This window comes from Hemiscyllium ocellatum, chromosome 17 (assembly GCF_020745735.1).
Source record: "Hemiscyllium ocellatum isolate sHemOce1 chromosome 17, sHemOce1.pat.X.cur, whole genome shotgun sequence".
In the NCBI taxonomy this organism is placed as follows: domain Eukaryota; kingdom Metazoa; phylum Chordata; class Chondrichthyes; order Orectolobiformes; family Hemiscylliidae; genus Hemiscyllium; species Hemiscyllium ocellatum.
Window position 1 is genome coordinate 31,414,805 of NC_083417.1, and position 21,380 is coordinate 31,436,184.

The following is a 21,380-nucleotide window of genomic DNA, read 5'->3' on the forward strand; positions in this document are numbered from 1 at the left end:
ATGCAGACTTGGTTTTCTTCTGGAACATTGCCAATAAAACCTTGATTTAATCATTTCGCTTTTGCTGTTGCACTTAAGTACCTTATTCCATTTTTCTTTGGAGTTCATGCAAACTTTATCAGATCAACTAAAACACAAATGTCAGTGCGGTAAGAAAAAGCATGTTTTAAAAACTGTTACATTCCTCCAATTCCAGCTGTTTCAGTTAATTGAATCTTGCTATATCACTATTTTGAAACTATGAAGGCTATTATGAAACATTTTGGGATGAATGTACATAAATATTTAATCTGATTATTTAATTTTGAATTCTGCTTTGTGTCTTGATGCTCGAGTTGCAGAAGTGCTTGGAACAGTTTTTAAAAACTATCCATCATTACAACTTCAAGGCATTTCTGCAGAAGTTCCTCAGGGTAGTGGCCTAATCATCTTCAGTTGCTTAATCAATGACCTTCCCTCCATTGTAAGGTCAGAAGTAGGGATGTTCGCCAATGATTGCAGAATGTCAGCAGCATTCATGACTTCTCCTTTACTGAGCCAGTCCATATTCATATGCAGCAAGACCTGGACAACATCCAAGTGTGGGCTGACAAGAGGCATGTAACATTCACATCAGACAAGTGAAGGCACAGGTCCCCTCCAGCAAGTGAGAATCTAACCATAACCCCTTGATGTTCACTGAGATTACCATCACTGAATCCATCACTATCAACATTTTGAGAGTTACAACTGAGCAGAAACTGAATTGGTCCAGCCATATGAATTCTGGGGCCACAGGAGCAGGTCAGATACTAGAGATTCTGTCATGGCTGACTCACCTCCTGACTCCCCAATACCTATTCACCATCTACAAGACAACTCAGAAGTGTGGCAGAATACTCTCCACTTGCCCATATGGGCACAGTTCCAAAAACACTTGAAGCTCCAGACCATACAGGATGGAGATGCCTACCACTTTAACTGTATCTTCCAAATCCTTGAATATTTATTACGGAGAAGGATAATAATGCATGGGACATAAGCTCCCCTCTCAAAGCCACTCGCCATTCCCACTTGGAAATATATCACTGTTCCTTCAGTTTTGCTGGGTCAAGATCCTAGAATTTGATTCCTTACAGTCCTCTAGATGTTCTACACACAAAGGACTGAAGCAGTTCAAGGCAGTGGCTCATCAACACCACCTCAAGGACAATTCAATGTGGGCAATGAATGTTGATCCAGCCAGTGTCACCCACATTGCTTGAAGCAATAAAAAAGTTGATTTATTAAAATTTACATGAACAAATCCAAAGAATAATGAAATAGTTTTTTTTCCATGCCTCAAACTTTTCTTGGATTCTAACTTAAGATTTGACTAAGTGAACTAAATGTACAAATGTCTAAAATTTAGCACAACAGTCATGTTAAAGGTGGAGAAGTTATTTTGCCATTTTACCATATTCTTATGGTATACAATTGTCATGGTTTACATCTGATTTTTTTTGCTGAACACTATTCTCAATTATTACAATGTTAGTAACATTGCATTGTTAACATGGAACAAGCAGAAGCCAAACAGCTACTGTGTATTCTCAGGTGCAAAATTTGTGAACAGTGATCAAGGTAAAACAGCTGATAATAATCAAGTGAAGTGTACATTGCTGAAAATGTGTTGCTGGTTAAAGCGCAGCAGGTCAGGCAGCATCCAAGGAACAGGAAATTCGATGTTCCGGGCATAAGCCCTTCATCAGGAATGAGGAAAGTGTGTCCAGCAGGCTAAGATAAAAGGTAGGGAGGAGGGACTTGGGGGAGGGGCGATGGAGATGTGATAGGTGGAAGGAGGTCAAGGTGAGGGTGATAGGCCGGAGAGGTCAGGAAGAAGATTGCAGGTTAGGAAGGTGGTGCTGAGTTCGAGGGAATCGACTGAGACAAGGTGGGGGAGGGAAATGAGGAAACTGGAGAAATCTGAGTTCATCCCTTGTGGACATTGTACATTGGCAAGTTTGTAACTACCTATAGGATTACACATGTTTGATTCATTATGTCAGAAGCTCTTACTTGGCTTTGTAAACATGTTTGTGCAGGACAGACTGGAATTGCACGAAGGAGGAACTGATGGCCTCGTGTTATTAATCCCAAAGGGTCAGGCTGGAAACAGAAGCAAAACTTACTCATTATTGATTAATATAAAGTCATTAGCTTTATGCAGATCCCACCATCATCACAACCCTCCAAAACATTCGAACTTCCCTAAATGTTAGCATTTTATTATCATATGAAATAAAATAGATGCTGTACTTTGACACTCATTCACACTGAAAGAGTAGCCATGCTGTTGTTTAAACATCCACCTGGACTATGGCAAAATAGTTCACAGTAGAAACCATCCCTGTGATTGTTTTGAAATACTATTGATTGCTGGATTTGCTGGCTCTCTTGTTCAGCAGAGGTGCAGGTTGAAGCTTCATCAGCTGCTCCTTTGCTGTCATGAAGGCTTTTGGCAGTGGAGTGCAGCTAAAGATGGAGTGAAGTGACTTTTAAGAAGTTGGCACTCATCAGTTAACCATTATCTAAGTCAAAGCGCTAGGAGCAGCAGCCTCTCAATCTGGTTCCTCAGTCTTACAGATAAAAGGCTTTACAATCTATTGGTTTCCCTCAAAAAGCAGATCTCAATGACCTTGGCAAGTTGCTGACAGCTTGGAAAATAAGACTGCGATTGTTAAAGCCAGAATCTGTGATTAAAAGAGACTTGAACCTAAAATTAGTATCTAAAATGCCTTAGATTAGATTAGGTTCCCTTCAGCGTGGAAACAAGCCCTTCAGCCCAAGAGGTCCACACCCACCCACCTCTGACTAATGCACCTAACACTACGGGCAATTTAGCATTGCAGGTCACTTGACCTGCACATCTTTGAACTGTGGAAGGAAACCGGAGCACCTGGAGGAAACCCACGCAGACACGGGGAGAATGTGCAAACTCCATACAGACAGTCGCCAGAGGCTGGAACTGAACCTTGGGACCCTGGTGCTGTGAGGCAGCAGTGCTAACCATTGAACCATAAGAAGTTCCCATGAACTTTCACGCTTCAAACCTGCCTGAATGAAAACTGGGAGGAGAATGAGGTGATTCCAGGATGTCACTTTGCAGAAATCAACACTCCATGCATATACCCACGCCTCCCTCCCATTGCCTCTAAGAAAATGTTGTTCTCAGTGTTAGACTTTCTTTATTGTAGTGTTGTTTAAGTTACTTCTATGATCATGAAAGTACCTAGTCTCGAAAAATAAAAGTGCATTGTTTCCATTTGTATTGAAAGAGAAATGCTAAATCACAACTCGAGGAAGGGGTCAAACAGTTCCCATTAATTATCTATAAATTCTGCATTAATCACAGTTACCTGCTTGGAGCTTTGTAGATCATACTGATTTGAGGCCAACATTGTATCTTCTCCATCAAGGAAGAGCTTCACCATTCCAGTATACAGAATGATAGCGACTGAGAGGAAATCTGAATGTTTGATGATGGAAGAAAGCAGCTTTGGATCCAGACCAGGAATAAGACTATTAAACAATTGAGCCAAATGTTGAAGATTGTTATGAAGATTGAACAGCGGATAATGTCATGTATTACAAACATGTAATCAAAATCAATGCCCTGATTTCTTGCATAAAGTTTTCACATTACTGGAAAATCAAATTTTACACAGTATTCCTTAAAGAAGTTCAAGAGAATCTTTCTTGTTTCCGAGTCCAGTTCAGAATAGAACCTTGTACTGTGCATTGTGATTGTTCATTAGTGTAGGCCAATCCCTCAATCATTTCAGGATAGATACCAGTAGATGTATCTCAAAGCATATTTAAACAACGGATGTAAATTCACATTTACTTTGTAGAAATGCAAAGTAAATATCTGTTGCAATATCTTAAGTGCCAGGTAATGACGTCACGAACAAGAAAGAATCTAACCAAATTCACTTGATGATCATTTTATTCACTGTGCAAGTGCATTTCTAAAGGCCAGACATGTGCCTTAAATTTAGAGTTTATTTCAAGCAACTACACACTATAAAACTCTGCCACATTCTGGTTTAAATACTTTTTCTGTAAAAACAAACAAACAAAATTGAACCAAATTAAAAAAGAACTTAGACAAACCATCAAGACACTAACTAAATAGAAAGCTGGCAAATCAAATTAAAATGTACTTTGTGGGAAAAATAATGCATCCCACCCCCATTATCCAACAGCCTTTAAAACTTTCAGGTATGCTATTGGAGAACATGTGCTTCATCTACAAAGGCTCCTGGATAAGTATGAATGAGTGGCAAGTAGCAGTGAGCTACAGCCCTCTCCATGGCCCACCATGTGGACCTACAGATTTTAATACATTAAGTAGTTCAGAACAGGTATTTGCTTTGCTATCTTTAACTCCAAGGTATTTCGTATCTATTCTGTTAATAGGAGGTTAGCAATTCAATGACATTGAACCTTCATTGAATGCCTATCCGCTGTCGACAGGATACCAGTCAGGATTTTAATGGATTACTCCCCAGTAACTCTAGAAGTGAAGTTCCAGCAACACTCAGCCAACCACTACCTTAAACATTTACTCCCTCTGGTGTGACGGTACATGATGGCAATATGCAGCATAAACAGGATGCATTACAACTCAATTAGCCCCTTGAGTAGTACCTTCCAAACCCACATCTTCTACTACCGGGAAGGATAAGAACAAATGATAATGCAAATTTCTCTCCAAACCATCCAAATGTGAAACGTTCATTGTTATTCTTCAACTGTCATTGATTGAAACTCTCTTCCTAACAGTACAATGAGTGTACCCACATTAGATGGACTGCAACATTTCAAAGTGGCAGCTCACCAACACCTTCTCAAAGCATTTAGGGATGGGCAATAAATGCTGGCCTTGCCTGTGAGATTCACATCCCATGAAATATTAGCATCAAAAACATGGTGCAATTTAAATCTGGTTAGAGGCAGCATACATTCCTAACCTATGCTGAGAAGGAATAATTCATGATTTAAAAAAAAAGTTTCACATAATACCTGTAGAAGGCAACAGGAAGAATTTTAATCTCCATGTCAGAGATGATGTTGTACAGGATCTGGTGTGGCCCACGATCTGCATTGTAGGGAGCAGAATGAAAGCACAGTGAAGGTCTTTTATATGTGCATACATGTACACACGCACACACGCTGAAAATATGCAATAAAATAGAAAATTCTGGAAACAGTTATCAGGTTTTACAGAATATGGACAAAAGAATTAGCCCCTTGAATCTACTATGCAATTCAATAAGGTCATATCTGACCTGATTGCATCGTATTCCCCTACTTCAGATAACCTTTTAATCCCTGATAGTCAAGAATCTACCTCTGCCTTAAAATTATTCAAGCATTCTGCTTTCACTGCCTTTTGAGAAAGACTCTTCACTCAGAATATTTTTCATTCATCTCTATCTTAAAGATAGCTCCAGATTTTCCCAGGAAAGGAAAAATCCTTTACACATCTGCTCTGTCAAGATTACTTCGGATAGATGTTTCGGTCATCTGTAGTGATAAAAAGCTAGCACTGATATTAAACAGGTCAATGACCTCTCACCAGAACTGGGAAAAGTTAGAACTGTAACAGATTTCTAAATTTCTCTAGTTCTAACAAAGGCTCACAAGATCTGAAATGTTCACAGTTTCTCTACCCGTACACATGCACAAACCTGCTGAGTATTTCCATTGCTTTTATTGTTTTTCTTGTGAAATATACATTGGAGCCAAACACATACTATCTTATTTATTTGACTGCAAGCTTTATTTTCCAGAAATGATTAAAGTCAAATTAAAATAGTTATTAATCAGACATTTAATAATCAAGTATCCACTCCATTCATGGCCATTACTGAGAATTTAGTATATGTTGAGAAGGTACATCATAGATTTCCTGGCAGAACACGAGCAGAAATTGATTTCATTAATGACATTCTCATCTTCACAGCATTGGCAAATAGTAACATCCACATGTGCTTCATCCCTCATCCCCATACTTACTCAGATAGGGTAGTTCTCAGTAATAAAGCCATAATTGTAAAATTCACGTAGCATTGGCTCAGTCTATTCTTATCGTCTCCTCAGGTCCTCCAACCTAGCATGATTTCTGGGCTCTTCAATACTGGCACCTTCTGTACCCATTAGATTTTAATTACTCCACGTCAGCTGTCTAGGTCCCAAGGTCCACTATTCCCTCCCTAACTCCCTCCACCTCCCTTTCTTCTCTTAAGATGCACATTAAAATCTGCCTCTGTCTTAATTATCTTCTTTGGTAGTTCAATGTCAAATGTTTGAAACACCTGGGAATGTTTTACTCTGTGAAAATATATTATACAAATGCAAGTAGAGTTACAAGAAATAGACCAACATTAATTCAGATCAATACACAGAGGTTCATAATTCAGACAACAGCTGAACGAAGCTGGACAAAAATAAGTCGGACAGGTGATACAGCTTACCCTTATTCGCCACCAAAAATATATTAAGCCAGGATTTGTTCTGCTCCTCCAACACCAAGATCACATCAGCGCATATTTTTAATGCAACAGTTAATGCTGAGGATTCCTTTTAAAAGGGGAAACGTTTTCAGACTCAGAAATATGGGAGAACCAGATTTAAGCAACTTCAAAGAAAACGACAGATCATCTATTTAAATCGAATGTACATATTCAAAAAATACTGAAATATTTCAAGATTTTCTCTTACTGCAACATATGTAACGGTGAAAGAGTGAAATCCTTGACATTTGCAGAGCTTCCCAAGTTACAGGTGAGGCGAAACAAACATATTTACATATTTCACACTCAGATATTACACATTTCAGTTATATTACAATTGCATCAGTGTTCAAACAATAATTTCAAATGCTGACTTAATTTCCTTTGTCTAAGCATGGAGCAAGTTTTCTTCTTACTTTTTCTTCATATGGGACTAATGGTTTCACTGTGAACATTAAAAATGTGATAACTGGCATTCTCCCATCCATAAAAAACGACGTGCACGCAGCAAATGAAGAGACATAACTAGCTAAACAGGAGGTAACACAAAGATAGGGAGGCAAACAAGAAGGAAAGAATGATGAGAGAAAGAGCCAGTAAATAGACAGGAGTGCTATTTAAAAGAAAATTCAGTAGATGGAATATAATGTAGGACAACATGTGATTAGGAAGGTGAATGGAATTTTTGTTTTGCAAGTGGAATAAAAGTAGGAAAGTTTTGCCACAGCTGTGCAGGGTCTTAGTGAGACCAGATCTGCAGTATTGTGTACAGTTTTGATAGTAAGGATAAAATTGCATTAGAAGTCAAACAGAGAAGGTTCGATCAACTGATTCTGGGATGAAGGGGTTGTCTTACAAGGAAAAGGTTAAGTTGATTGGCCCTACACCTATTGGAGTTCAGAAAAGTGACAGATGATCTTGTTGAAATATGCCAGGTCTGGAGAAACTAGAAAACGTAGATGTTGGGATGATGTTTCCACATTAGACACCCCAGAATCAGGCTGTACTGTCAAAAGACACAGGCTCTCCCTATTAGGATGGCGACGAGAACTTTTCTTCCTCAGAAGAAAATGAGCCTATGGAATCCACATCCTCACAGAGCACGAGAGGTTGGCCATTAAATATATAGAAAGCTGACTTTGATAGATTCATGACTGACAAGGAGACAAGTGCAAAAAAAATGAGGGAGCAATGGTGGCCCATCGACAGAAAAGTGGAGTTGAGGCCAAATTCAGACCAGTCGTGATCTTATCAAAGTAAGTTTGAGGGGCTGACTGGCCTATTCCTTTTCCTAATTCATTTCTAAATCCATTGGTGATGGATAGGTTCACATAATGCACATTTGCTGATGGCGAAACCCACACCAGTATGTAAAGTTTCAGATGGCTTTGTGGGTTGTTCTTTTCAGTGTTGGTGTCATTGTCAAGCCACTGATCATTGTGGTAGGCATGCTGGCCCACAGATAATGTCACTTCTCGTACTGTGCTAATGTCTCCTATATGTGAAAAGTCAACAGGGGCTATATTTCACACTCGCAAGCGCTTGTGAAGCAAAACTCTGGACACCCTACTGGTGTTCTCAACCTGATCATAAGACACAGGAGCAGAAGTAGGCCATTCAGCCCATTGAGTATGCTCCTCCATTCATTGAGATCATTGCCGATCTGAGAGTTCTCAACTCCATTTTCCTATCACGTTGCCATTCAGCAGATCCTTGGGAATGTGCCAGTCTTCCATTCTGTGAGCATTTCTGAGCCAGAAAAGATAGCTATGCTTGATTAGTGCTAACATACTTAGGAGATTTGCCGTTGAAAGTATGTTGGGCTCTTGATTCTGTCTTTCTGTCAGATACAGAGAATGTTTCACAGAACTCAGATGAACATGATTGAGCTTCCTTTCTTGACGGCAGTAAATTATCCATTCTGCACAGCCACGCCTAGGGTATGGTCAGTAAAATGTCTGTGTATAGCTGACTGAATGGAAAAAGATTCCCCAAGGTATAAGTTCTCACAAGTGCAGATATAAAACTGTCAATAGCGAGCTGTACAATCATTCTGCAGGCTAGTCATACAAATGGGAATTGGATGTCTGCCAACAATATGAATAATGCGTAGGAAAATAGCTAAAGCTTTCTTTTTGCTTCAATCATCAAACATTGGTAGGGATAATACATTACACTTTTACCTTTGGTTTCAGCAGGGATGAGATCAAATCCATCAAACTGAAACACAGCACTGAAACCTGGAATTGAAACAGAAACTGTAAATTATGGACCAATTTTCATGAATCTCAAGGTTTTGATTCCATTAGCAAAGAATACAGAATCTTCAGTTTATTTAACACATTGTAGCTTCATGAAATAGGCTATATTGGGTCAAATGTCTCTTCAAACGGAAACTTTAAAACTATGCCATTAGCAAATCTAGAAATTCATACTTTAGATCACAAGGACACTACAGAACTGGAAAAGAAGAAATTTTCAAAATGTGAAAGTCAGCTTGGAGGTGATACTTGCATTGTGACCTTAAACATGAGACATTCTCTACTCCCATTGTCTCAGGTACAAACTGAAAGCAGTTCAGACATTAATTATCAAGGTATACTTTGTTAGGCTTTAGAATATTGACTAGCAGATATATTTCAAAACACCCACAGATATCCAGGATATAGATTCTTTTAATTTATCGGGTGGCACGGTGGCTAAGTGGTTAGCACTGCTGCCTCACAGCATAACGGACCCGGCTTCGGTTCCTGCCTCAGGAGTGTGGAGTTTGCACATTCAGCATCCACGTGTCTGCGCGGGTTTCCTCCAGGTGCCAAAATATGTGCAGGTCAGGTGAATTGGCCATGCTAAATTGTCCATCATGTTCAGTGTATTAGTCAGGGGGAAGTAAGTCTGGGCGGGTTACTCTTCAGAGGGTCGGTTTTGGACTTGTGGGGCCGAAAGGCCTGTTTCCACACTGTAGGCTATTTAATCTTAAGATTTTCACATTTTCTCAGAAAACATTTGGGGAGTGAAGGGAGAAAAAGAGCATTTTTTTAATAAAAAATTTTTTTAAAATTATTGTAAGATTTAAAAATGACAAAATGCTAAGTGGAAAGTAAATGAAAAGGCAGGTCAGATAAAGAGTGTCTGATGTGCAGATCACAGTGAAATTCATTGCCTCTGAGCTTTTGATTAAAAATAAAACTGGTGCACTATTTATTTATACATTTTAGAAGAATTCTGTACCAGTCTTTTTGTACCTTTATACAATAATGTAACAACAACAATGTGCATTTTTCACATGCAGGCAGAGATCTCCAAAATCCTGTACTCAATATTAAAAGGGCAAAACTATAAATATCTAGCAGCAGGAATGTGAAAAGTGGAGAAGGCTAAAGTCAGGACCAAATGTACTATGAGCAATAAAAAACTGAGGAGGGATTTAAACTCCAAAGGGTAATCTGATAAAAGTAGTTTTATGCTGGTGAGGATATAGCATTTGGAATGATGTGAAGCTTGTGGAAGTTCAAGGCAAAGAAGCTATTTAGGAGAATGTTAGAAGTTCAGCCTTAGGATATTGAAAACTCTGATTTAAGTAGGAAAGGTAAAGTAAATATGAGCAATTGTAACGAGTGAATAATGTTGTGGATGTGTATTTGAAAAAATGCTCCATTTGACACAGCGGTCTATGGGCAGAGGTTTTGAATTTTCTGACCTAGTCCTCGAGGTGGCAGCAACAAAAGTCAAAGACCTGACAAAAGATGAGAACTTTGGTTTCTCCGGGTATGTTGGGCATTTATGTAAAGAGGCATACACCATCATACTGAAAGAAAACGTGGCAGTATAGGATAGGTTTACCAACTCATTTTCAGCACAGATCTTTTGCATTGTTGTCTGAAGTATTGCCAGTCCAGTTTTCCTTTTTACAGTAAAATATAAGAAGGCACCAAGAACCCAGGGAATATCAGGTGGTGAGCATTCCACTTTCCCTGAAAGTAACCTGCAATGAAAATGTTAAAAAAAACATTTAAATGATTGAATCTTGTAATTTAATCAGTAACCAGTTTGTGAAGTGGGGATTGCCAAGAGAAGGGTAGACACAGAGGTCAGACTGACCCTGCTGATATATAATACAGCATGTTTTTAAATTCATGCACTCACAACATTTCCGACAGTATAAAAGGAAAGAAGGAAACTTCATTATTGACTGGAACCACAAGGAAAATGCAATTTATTTTCAAAATGTAAGAACAGAGATATTATCCAAACCTGATCCTAATGGACAATGAGAAGTCCAGTTGAGTTTCTAGTATCATAATTATTAAATTAATGGCTTTTTATTGCTGTTTTCTCCCTGTCTCTCCTGACAACATAACACTTGAAAAAGCATTGATTTCACTGTTTTCAGTTCCCTTTTAAGTGCATCCATTCAGTGTTGGTATTGAGTGCTGAGGAGGCTTTGTGGCATATACAGCATTTACCATCCTTGCCCGAGACAGATGTTGTGGGTTTGCAACTCCAGCAGTTGATAGCTAGAGATGGGAGAATAATGCAGCCAAACAAGCTGACTATCAACTTGTAAATCCATCCGAGATATGTCAATGTCGGGTGGTTAAGAGCGACCAACCTGTTTAACCACGTAATGGGAAAATAAAGTAAGAATGTCTCCTATTACTATCCATAGCCCCAGGCTGTAAGATGCCTTTCAATGTGTGTTCCCACAATCAGACTCCTTCAAGGACCGATGAGCTGGTATACCAGATTGGATAGGGTTCAATCTTTATTCTTGATGGGATGGATTCAGGACCTGCCTCCTTCTTCCATCTAGACTGTGGGTTGGGCTTGCTGAGAAGAGAATGACACTAGGGGGCAGCACAGTCAACTCTGACAGAGGGCTTCACTTCAAACAGGAGAAATAAGGGACCTAATCCTCTGGTGCTTGAATTATCAAGATCTATAAGTTTCATAGGTCTTGACCTGGGAAGTTTAAACTTCCCATGAGCATTTCCCTGCTCTTAAAATAGCGTGACAACGTTTGTGAGAAGATTTGTAGCTCGGGTGCTCATTGTTGTAGTTCTGTTCGCCGAGCTGGGAGTTTGCGTTGCAGACGTTTCATCCCCTGTCTAGGTGACATCCTCAGTGCTTGGGAGCCTCCTGTGAAGTGCTTCTGTGATGTTTCCTCCGGCATTTGTAGTGGTTTGAATCTACCGCTTCTGGTTGTCAAATCAATAAGCACACCGACCTGGACCCAATATACCGACCTCTGCACGGTCAGCTGGAACTGACAACCGGAAGCGGTAGATTCAAACCACTACAAATGCTGGAGGAAAGATCACAGAAACACTTCACAAGAGGCTCCCAAGCACTGAGGATGTCACCTAGACAGGGGATGAAACGTCTGCAACACAAATTCCCAGCTTGGCGAACAGAACCACAATAGCGTGATAACGCTGCAGTACTTACACGGCGAGTTACTCAAGGAATGTTAGACAGATGCATACCCAGTCTAACACCTGGCTCACACACGAGCTGATCCCATGACTTTAGCTGATCCTCCCATCCACCTGATTATTCACTCCAACTCAACCTGATCTGCTTGTACCCTGAACACCTGACTACACACTCTGACCAAACCAGACTAACCATCCTGACAGTCCCAGAAATAACCCACATGATCCCCAACCACCTGACTGGACAGGAATACATTACCCCCCCAAACTATGACCCAAGTACCCACTTACCCATCTACCACTCTGCCCATCCATTCACATTCAAAGTTATGACCTTGAAACTTACCATATGGCAGCAATATGCTCTAAAAATGGGGCCTGTTCTGTCTTCCCCATACTCTAGTCCAGTCCCTGAGAAAGTCTGCGCTGCACATTTCTTTCAGAACCATAATACAGAAGGGCCTATTTCCACACTGCAAGTAATCTAACCTAATCTAATCATAATCAGAAGATCCCCAAAGAAACGCACAGCAGACTTTTCAAGGGCAGCAGCAGTCCACTCATCATTGCTAGTGGTCAGGACAATAGGTGAGAGTCCCTGCTGAACACAATTCACCCTCCACCGCAGATAAAAAGTGATGAAACCAGTATTACCATCCCTACAGCTACTCCATACAAGATCAGGACTGATCTGGCATCGAACCCATAATCCTGTAGCCTGTACCAGTCAAGACATCACAAACTCACAAAGTTTGAGCAAAATAATAAATGTATGTTACCGTGAATCAGATTTTTGTCAGCAAGCCTTAGCCCAATCAACCTGAACACATTTAGTGCATTTTAGTCATTCGAGAGAGAGAGAAGAGAGAGAGAGAGAGGAAGAACTTCAGCACACTCCTCAAATTGAGCCTCATTCAAAAAATGGTCAGTCTCTCTGGGTTCCTTGGCTAGAGGCTCAAGGTAACATCAACTTGTTTTAAACAGAATGGATTATTTTGCTACTGAGAGATATTACAATACTGAATTACATAATGAATACTTGAATAAAGCAAGGGGTAATTTTGCATTGTGTGCATGTTTATATACACTACCATGTTGTTGATGATAAATACTGAAAGTAAACTTCTATGAAATTGTATATCTGAGGCAATTAACAAAAGTTTAACTTCTGTCAGACATTTGAACACATATGCCTGCAGAATGTTTATTGATGATGACAGTGAAACAAATGTTCTGATTTCTCACAAACTTTAACATAACCTTGGAGTCTGTTCTTGACAACTTAATTGTCCCGGTACATCATTATCTCTAATCAATACACAATTACATCACTACATGAGTTATTACTTTACATTGTTTTTTTCTTGAGACAAATTAGTCAGAGAAATGTACAGCATGGACACAGACCTTTCGGTCCAACGCATCCATTCCAACCAGATATCCTAGATAAGTCTAATCCCACTTGCCAGCACTTGGCCCATATTCCTCCAAACCCTTCCTATTCATATACCCATCCAGATGCCTTTTAAACATTGTAATTGTAACAGCTTCTAATACTTCCTCTGGCAGCTCATTCCTACACGCACCACATTCTGCATGAAAAAGTTGCCCCTTAGTTGCTTTTTAAATCTTTCTCTTCTCATTTTAAACCTATGCCTTCTAGTTTTGGATTCCCCACCCTGGAGAAAAGACCTTGTTAATTTACCCTATCAATGCCCCTCATGATTGTTTTTAAAATCATAGAATCCCGACAGTATGGAAGCAGGCCACTTGGGCCATCAATTCCACACCGACCTTCTGAAGATCATTCACCCCGGACCCAACCTCACTGTCTCTGTAACTGGCATTTCCCATGGCTAATGCACATAATTTACATCCCTGAACACTATGGGCAATTTCCCATTGCCAATCCACCTAACCTGCACATCTTTGGACTGTGGGAGGGAACTGCAGTACCTGGAGGAAATCCACCCAGACATGGGGTGAATGTGCAAACCCCACACAGATAATTGCCTAAGATTGGAATCGAACCTGGGTCACTGGTGCTGTGAGGCAGCAGTGCTAACTACTGAGCCACCATGTTGATGGGTCGGAATTCCAGAACTTTTCACTGGTTGAAACATCCACACAGGCACTACATGCCATATACAAAAAGAACATTAAGATCAACAAAAACTTAAGAAATATTTCATTCATTTACATTGGTATTTTAATAGTATAGGAAAAGTGTGAAATGGTGTGTGACAATGCATTTAGATCCAAAGAAATGAATCTCACCACAGAAGGTGGTGGAATTGAAATTCAATGCAAGTTTGGAATTTAAAAAGTCTAATGATGACCATGAAACCTATTGGTTCACTAATCTCCTTTAAGGAAGCAAAGCTGGTGTCATTCCTAGTCTATTCTACATAGGATTTCAGACCCATCTCTTAAATGCCCTCCGAATCTCCTGAGTAAGCCTTTGTCTTACCAAGCCATTAAAGGAAAGCCTAGGATATCTACATTGACACTGCAAGGTCCTTCTTACCAACATCTGGGAGTTGAAGTCAAATTTGAGAGTTGTCTCAGACTAATCAAGCCACAAGTTGGCAGTCATACTCACAGAATCATACCCTATAGACGATGTCTCAGACAACATTGTCATCATCCCTGAAATGTCCCAGCCCACCAGCAGGTCACACCCAGTAGAGGGGACAACAATGTGATACACAGTCAGGACGGAGTTACCCCGAGAATCCTCAATATTGGCTCTGGCCCCTATGAGGTTATATGGCTGAGGAAGCCTTCTGCTGATTACCATATATGGTGCCCCTGGACACCGTCAGCAGCACTCCTGACTGAGCTGGTCTAGTCCTAAAGGTCAGAATTGTCAGGCTGAGTTGCAGCAGGTGGTGAGGGAACCAAGAAGAGGGATGAATGTACTTGCCCTGAGCTTCATCAGTCTGCCTGCCACAGATCCATCTGTTTGTGATAGTATCAGTAAGAATAACCACCACACGGTCCTTGTGGAGTCTATGTGCAAAACAAGGACACCATCCATCACATTGTTTAGTGCTATTACTGCTAAATTCGAACCAGGATTCTCATATAGCTGCAATGAGATGGAGTTATTGGAGAGACAATAGTGTAGTGGTATGTCACAGGGTTTGTAATGCTGGACTTCAAACACAAAGAGTAATTCATGACTCGGCACCCGTGGGGCGCTGCAGGCCATCAGCAGCAGCAGCAGAATTGCACTCTTAACACAAATCAACAACCTCATGGTCTGGTATATCCTCTACTTTACAATTATTATCAAACCAGGAGATCAACCCTGGTTCAAAGAAGCGTGCAGGAGGGCACGGCAAAAGCAATTCCTGGTATATGTAAAACTGAGATGTCAACCTGGTAAAGAGACAACACGGTTGTTATATTTGACATATACAAACTAAGTGATAAACAGAAGCAAACAATTCCACATCTGTTTGATCAGATCTAAGCTCGGCAGACCTGCCACATTCAGTTGTGAATGGAGGTGGACAATAAAACAACTCACTGGAGGCAGGGCCTCCATTGCTTCTCATGTAGTCACAATATCACCATAGTTTTTCCTGTGTTACCTGTTGGCCCAGCACTGGTTGTCCACCATCCTCTGTAATTCTCTGGGAAATGTTTCATCAGTAAACCGTTTCCATTGTGTAATCAGCACCTGCTCCAATCTCGGCCACCAAAACTTCAGGAACAAGGCACAACAGGTTGACATGAAATATTATTAATAATAGCATTGAGTTTAGCAGCTTTATATCAATACTTTATCAAGAACAAAAAAAATCCCACTTCTTAACTAATAGACGAATCACAATAAATCCAAATAGATCCACTGTAGACCACAATTACAATAAGTTTGTGGGATGAAGTGAAATATGCTGTGGGAAAATGGTGGTTGATTAGCTGAGTTAGCCGAAGAGCTGGTTTGTAATGCAGAGACACAAACGCCAACTCCTGTGCTGACTGAGGTCAAGGCCCATCTTCTCAGCCTCACCCATTACCCTGTATAGGCCATCTAAAAAGTCGACATCTTAAATTATTTCAGAATATTGGCTAGGTGCGAAGAGAGAAATTGGATAACTTTACAATCAAAACATCTTGATTCCAAAAATGTTTTCTTTCTGTAAAACCCCAGTTCTATCCCCTTTATCAAAGAGAGAAGGGGAGAATTCGGAGGTGAACAATTATTTATTAGTAATATGCCTCAGTCAACTCAACAGTTTAAACAATCAATTTATTTTTAGTTATACATAAGGTTAGCCCACTTCTTATGGAGTTATTCATGAAAAAAAATTCACAAGATGTAACAGATGATATTACAATTATATTTCACAATCACAAAAACCATAAAAGAGGACAAACCAAATTTTAAATATGAATTCAAAGCACCCTCTGTACAAAGGAGTAGGCTAACTGTTGAATGAAAGGTGTTACAATCACAATCACAACTCTAGGAACTTGAAAAATGTTAATTTTCCATTAGTTATTTAGAGATACATTCAAATGGGTGTAAGTTTGGTGTGCGGTACTTAATTGCACAGCACATGTTATCATTCGATCATGCATTTACAATTATATCAAACACCTTTATGCTGATATTGCTCAGGAATTCTATCATACACTAGATAAGTGTGCATACGGCAGATTAATTAATGGATAATTGGTTTATGATAATAATGTGGTTCGATTGAATGTATTGTCCTGAGACTTCAGTGTCTATGCCCATAGGAACTCGTGGAAAATGACAACCAGAAGTCATTGCTATGTTAAACATAAACAAATAAAGAGAGCAGCAATGTTTGCACACAAATATGACAAAATATAAGGCTGTCTTTACCGTTGCAGATAATAAGAGCAGAGGACAACGTGTTCTGGCAACGCTCAGAATGTCAGCAACAACACAATCTGGTTCTTCACACTCAACACAAGCATTAAGCAAACCCTAAAACATACAGAACCTGTTGTTACATGTTAAATTATAATATCAATGTTTCTTGATTTTATTTCCTAATTTTTAAAAACTTATTTCTTTTTAAGAGTGCAGTACTTGTATTTTTGGTGTAATCATGGCCAAAATATTAAGTACTGTGTTCTCCTTTATAGAGGATTTAAAATAGCGAATTCAAGTTAAATTTATTGACTTTACATCTTTTTAAAATATTCCTGCACACTTTCAAATCAGAAGCCAATGGGGGAAGAAAGTGAGTTTGAAATTAAGATGAGAATATATATGCAAGTTAACTGCAAAAGAATACCACATAGATAATAAACATCTCTCACACACAAGGACAGTTAGACCCGTTATTGCCACACGTAGTGACATTGAAATCTGGGCTGTTACTGACAATGTCAAAATATTGGCGAGGCTAATGCTGTTAATAATTACTCGTACAAATGGTATAGCAATTTCACAATCAAAAACATTGCTGTCCAAGTTGTGTCATTGTGGCTTTAAAAAAAATGATTCTTTACTCTAAGAACTTCACTCAGACAACAGTAGGAGCAACATGATTTCCTGAATTTTACTCCTGAGACCAGTAGCTGAGAGATTGATGTTAACCGTATGATACATACCAATTATTTCAGCCATCCTGTTAGTCAGGTATGACTATATTTTATAAACAAAAATATATGACTATGTATTTCTTTATAGTCATCTTTAGTTTCTCCACAACATCATTTTATTACATGCAACTAGATCCCATCCCATTTTCCCAGGTGCACAGTTTGAGCAGAGTCATTGTTTGCTCCAGCTCATCCTTTGCCCAGAAACATCATGTATCTTGTAAGAGGTTTTGATAAAATATCTATATAACATACATATGTTCAAATTTGTGGGGAGGCAGTGGCATAGTGATTTGTGGTAATGTGATTTGATTGGGCCTAGAGGATTAGTCAGAAACTCTGATTACCGGAGGTTTGAATCCCATCACTGAAGACAGTGGAATTTGAATTCATGAAAATCTGGAATTAAAATCTAGTCTAATTGCAACCATGTAATAATTGTAAATACCCATCTGCTTCACTAGTGTTTTTTATGGAAGGAAATCTGTTATCCTGAGCTGGGCTGACCTAAATGTAACTTCAGACTGACAGCAATGTAATTGACTCTCATGTGCCTTTTGAAATGATTGAAGAACCCACTCAGTTCAACAGTAATTAGAATGGTAACAAAATCTAACCCAGCCAGTGTTGCCCACATCTCATTAACAATCTTGTAGAAAACAACTTTGCTTATTCATTCAAAATAAACAACTTGTATTCTTCCCAAGATGAAAGACAAATCGAGAGAGGAAGACAAAAGAAATTAGGGAGCAGGAGATAATCAGATAGACTATCACAAGAACAATGAGATATATATTTTTCTGACCTTGATGATTGCAAAGGGGATCAACAATTATATTATAAAAATAAGTAATTGCTTAGCTATAACAATTAATGATCAGATCATTTCAAAACATTATTTGATATTTACTGATAGTATCTAGGAATGTCAGTAAAAGAAACAGTAATCAATTAGAGCAGTAAAAAAGTGAAAAGGGTTAGTGTTTTAAGGCCTTGGACTGGGGAGAAAGCACAGAAATCTGCTTCACACATTGGCATGACTGTATTTCACAATGGCCTGTGGAAGATGGAATAGCAGAAAATATGAATTGTTTTAAAAATATCAAATAAATAGTGATTGCTAATCCAAGCATATCAGAGTAAAAACAAAGCAGAGCATTACTAAAATAGAAAATGACTGCAGAATTCAGAGATGCAGAAACCTTTGGCTTTCTAGTGCACAAGTTATAATTAGTTAGCTTGCTTGTACAGCGCATAATGAACTTGGTTAATGAGATGGGTCCACTATTTTTCATTATTTATGTAAATGATTTGAATGTGAGTTTAAGAGGTAGTGTTACTAAGTTTGCAGATGACATCAAAATTGGAAGTGTAGTGGACAGCGAAGAAGGTTATCTCAGGGTACAAAGGGATCTTGATCAATGGGCTGAGGAGTGGCAGATGGAGTTTAATTTAGATAAATGCAAGATGTTGCATTTTGGGAAAACAAATCTTAGCAGGACTTGATACACTTAATGGTAAGGTCCTAGGGAGGATACTGAACAAAGAGACCTTGGAATGCAGGTTCATAGCTCCTTGAAAGTAAAGTCACAGGTAGATAGGATAGTGAAGAAGGCATTTGGTATGCTTTCCTTTATTGGTCAGAGTACTGAGTACTGGAGTTGGGAGGTCATATTGCAGCTGTACAGGATATTGGTTAGGTCACTGTTGGAATATTGCGTGCAATTCTGGTCTCCTTCCTATCGGAAGGATGTTGTGAAAGTTGAAAGGGTTCAGAAAAGATTTACAAGGATGTTGCCAGGGTTGGAGGGTTTGAGCTAATAGGGAGAGGCTGAATAGGCTAGGGCTGTTTTCCCTGGAGCGTCGGAGGCTGAGGGGTGACATTATAGAGGTTTATAAAATCATGAAGGGCATGGATAGGCTAATTGGACAAGATTTTTTCCCTGGGGTCAGGGAGTCCAGAAGTAGAGGGCATAGATTTCGGGTGAGGAGGGAAAGATATAAGAGAGACCTAAGGGGCAACCTTTTCACGCAGAGAGTGGTACGTGTATAGAATGAGCTACCAGAGGAAGTTGTGGAGGCTGGTACAATTGCAACATTTAAAAGGCATTTGGACAGGTATGTGAACAGGAAGGGTTTGGAGGGATATGGGCCAGGTGCTGGCAGGTGGGACAAATTGGGTTGGGACATCTGGTCAGCATGGACGAGTTGAACTAAAGAGTGTGTTTCTGTGCTGTACATCTCTATGACTCTATGTTACCCTTTATTACATGAGGAATTGAACAGACGTGTAAAGATGTTTTCTTCAGTTACACAGGGCATATGGGTGAGGTTACATTTCTAATACAATGTGCAATTTTGGTCATCATATTAAAAGAAGGACGTTAAATGCACTATAGGTGATTCAGAGGTTCATTAGATTGAGGCCTCGACTGGGAGGGCTGTCATACGATAGGTTATACTGACTAGACTTGTTCCCACTGGATTACAGGAGACTGAGCAGTGATTTGATTGAAGTGTACACAATCCTGAATGATCTTGACAAGGCAGACATGGAAAAGATGTCGCTTCGTAAGAATCAGTCAGAAACTAGGGGCACCGTGTTTTTGGGGAGTGACAGGGAAATGTGGAATTCAAAACAGAAACAGATCAGCCATGATCCTACTGAATGATGGAAAGCTTTAGGTGCCAAATGGTCTACTTTTGCACCTTTTGTGTATGCCTGCATGCGTGTAGATTGCTGTGAAAACCCAATTGCTTTTGTTAATATCTTTCATTGAATAAACCAGTTGTTTTTTCCTAGTCTGGTCTATATGCGATTTCAGATCCATACCAATGTGGGTGATTTATAACTGTTGTATGAAGCAAGAGACTCAGTTATACCAACCATTACTGTTTAGCTCTGGATGAACAACAAATACATGCTCATCGACAGGGTCCACTCTGGTTGGCATGAGCGGGTTGGACCGAAGGGTTTGTTTCCATGCTGTAGATTTCTACGACTTTATGTAATGACCTTGCAATTTGTTCCTACCTTATATTATTTGATGTAGCAGACCTATCACTCACTCTAGACAACAATGGTCAGAGGTAGATTCCTTACCCTGAAGAAATGCAAGGTAACTCCAAAGGGAATCGCAAATTCCTTCGAGCAATCATTCCGCTGTAAAGAGAGAAAGAACAGTAGTTTGGTGAGTGTACAATCAACAGGAATTGAAACAAAGGCAATTCGTACGAATGTCATGTTTATTAATCCCATCATCTGGAATCTACCAACTCTTGACAAGACTACAATGCAGGTCATCATAGATCTGTGGTTGGCCTTGAAAAAGTACTGTATACTTCACCACAACTATTCAAATATTCCCATGATTTCATTAACAAAATGCAATTCATACAAGTGTTCAATATCACTCATTCCACTCCACTTGTACACGGTATATTCATTATATTTGTGCAGAACTGCTGTAACTGTTGGAAATACCAAACTGAAGGATAAAAGTCTGAAGGATAGTATGTTTTAAAACATAACAACAACTTGCATTTATGTAGTGTTGTCAATACAGTAAAATGCCTTGAGACATATTGCAGGAGCCTCTTCTAACAAAGTGATGCAGACCTAGATATGACAATATCAGGTCAGATGACCAAATACTTGGTCAAAGGGCAAGGCTTTAAAAGGAAGAAAGTGAGGGAGTGGGACCGAGAATGAATTTGAGAACTTGAGGCCTAGACAACAGAAAGAATGGTCACCAACAGTGCATCAATGGTCACCAACAGTGCAGCAGAATCAGAGACCAGAATCAGATAAAAC

The 21,380-nt window shown here is 39.4% G+C and overlaps 1 protein-coding gene across 5 annotated transcripts in view; it reads right to left on the reverse strand.

Annotated features, from left to right (window-relative positions):
• LOC132823687 (Fanconi anemia group A protein-like) overlaps positions 1 to 21,380 on the reverse strand; it is a 105,258-nt gene that overhangs the window by 1,735 nt on the left and 82,143 nt on the right. For 4 of the 5 annotated variants that reach the window (XM_060837650.1, XM_060837647.1, XM_060837649.1 and 1 more), the window contains 9 exons: positions 20,670 to 20,729; positions 16,839 to 16,943; positions 15,574 to 15,686; positions 10,383 to 10,524; positions 8,723 to 8,779; positions 6,501 to 6,606; positions 5,047 to 5,122; positions 3,378 to 3,540; positions 2,038 to 2,127 (listed from right to left, as the gene is read on the reverse strand). In XM_060837650.1, the coding sequence (XP_060693633.1) occupies positions 2,038 to 2,127; positions 3,378 to 3,540; positions 5,047 to 5,122; positions 6,501 to 6,606; positions 8,723 to 8,779; positions 10,383 to 10,524; positions 15,574 to 15,686; positions 16,839 to 16,943; positions 20,670 to 20,729 (912 nt within the window). The remainder of the gene's footprint in view (positions 1 to 2,037; positions 2,128 to 3,377; positions 3,541 to 5,046; positions 5,123 to 6,500; positions 6,607 to 8,722; positions 8,780 to 10,382; positions 10,525 to 15,573; positions 15,687 to 16,838; positions 16,944 to 20,669; positions 20,730 to 21,380) is intronic. The other variant, XM_060837648.1, reaches the window with a different exon arrangement.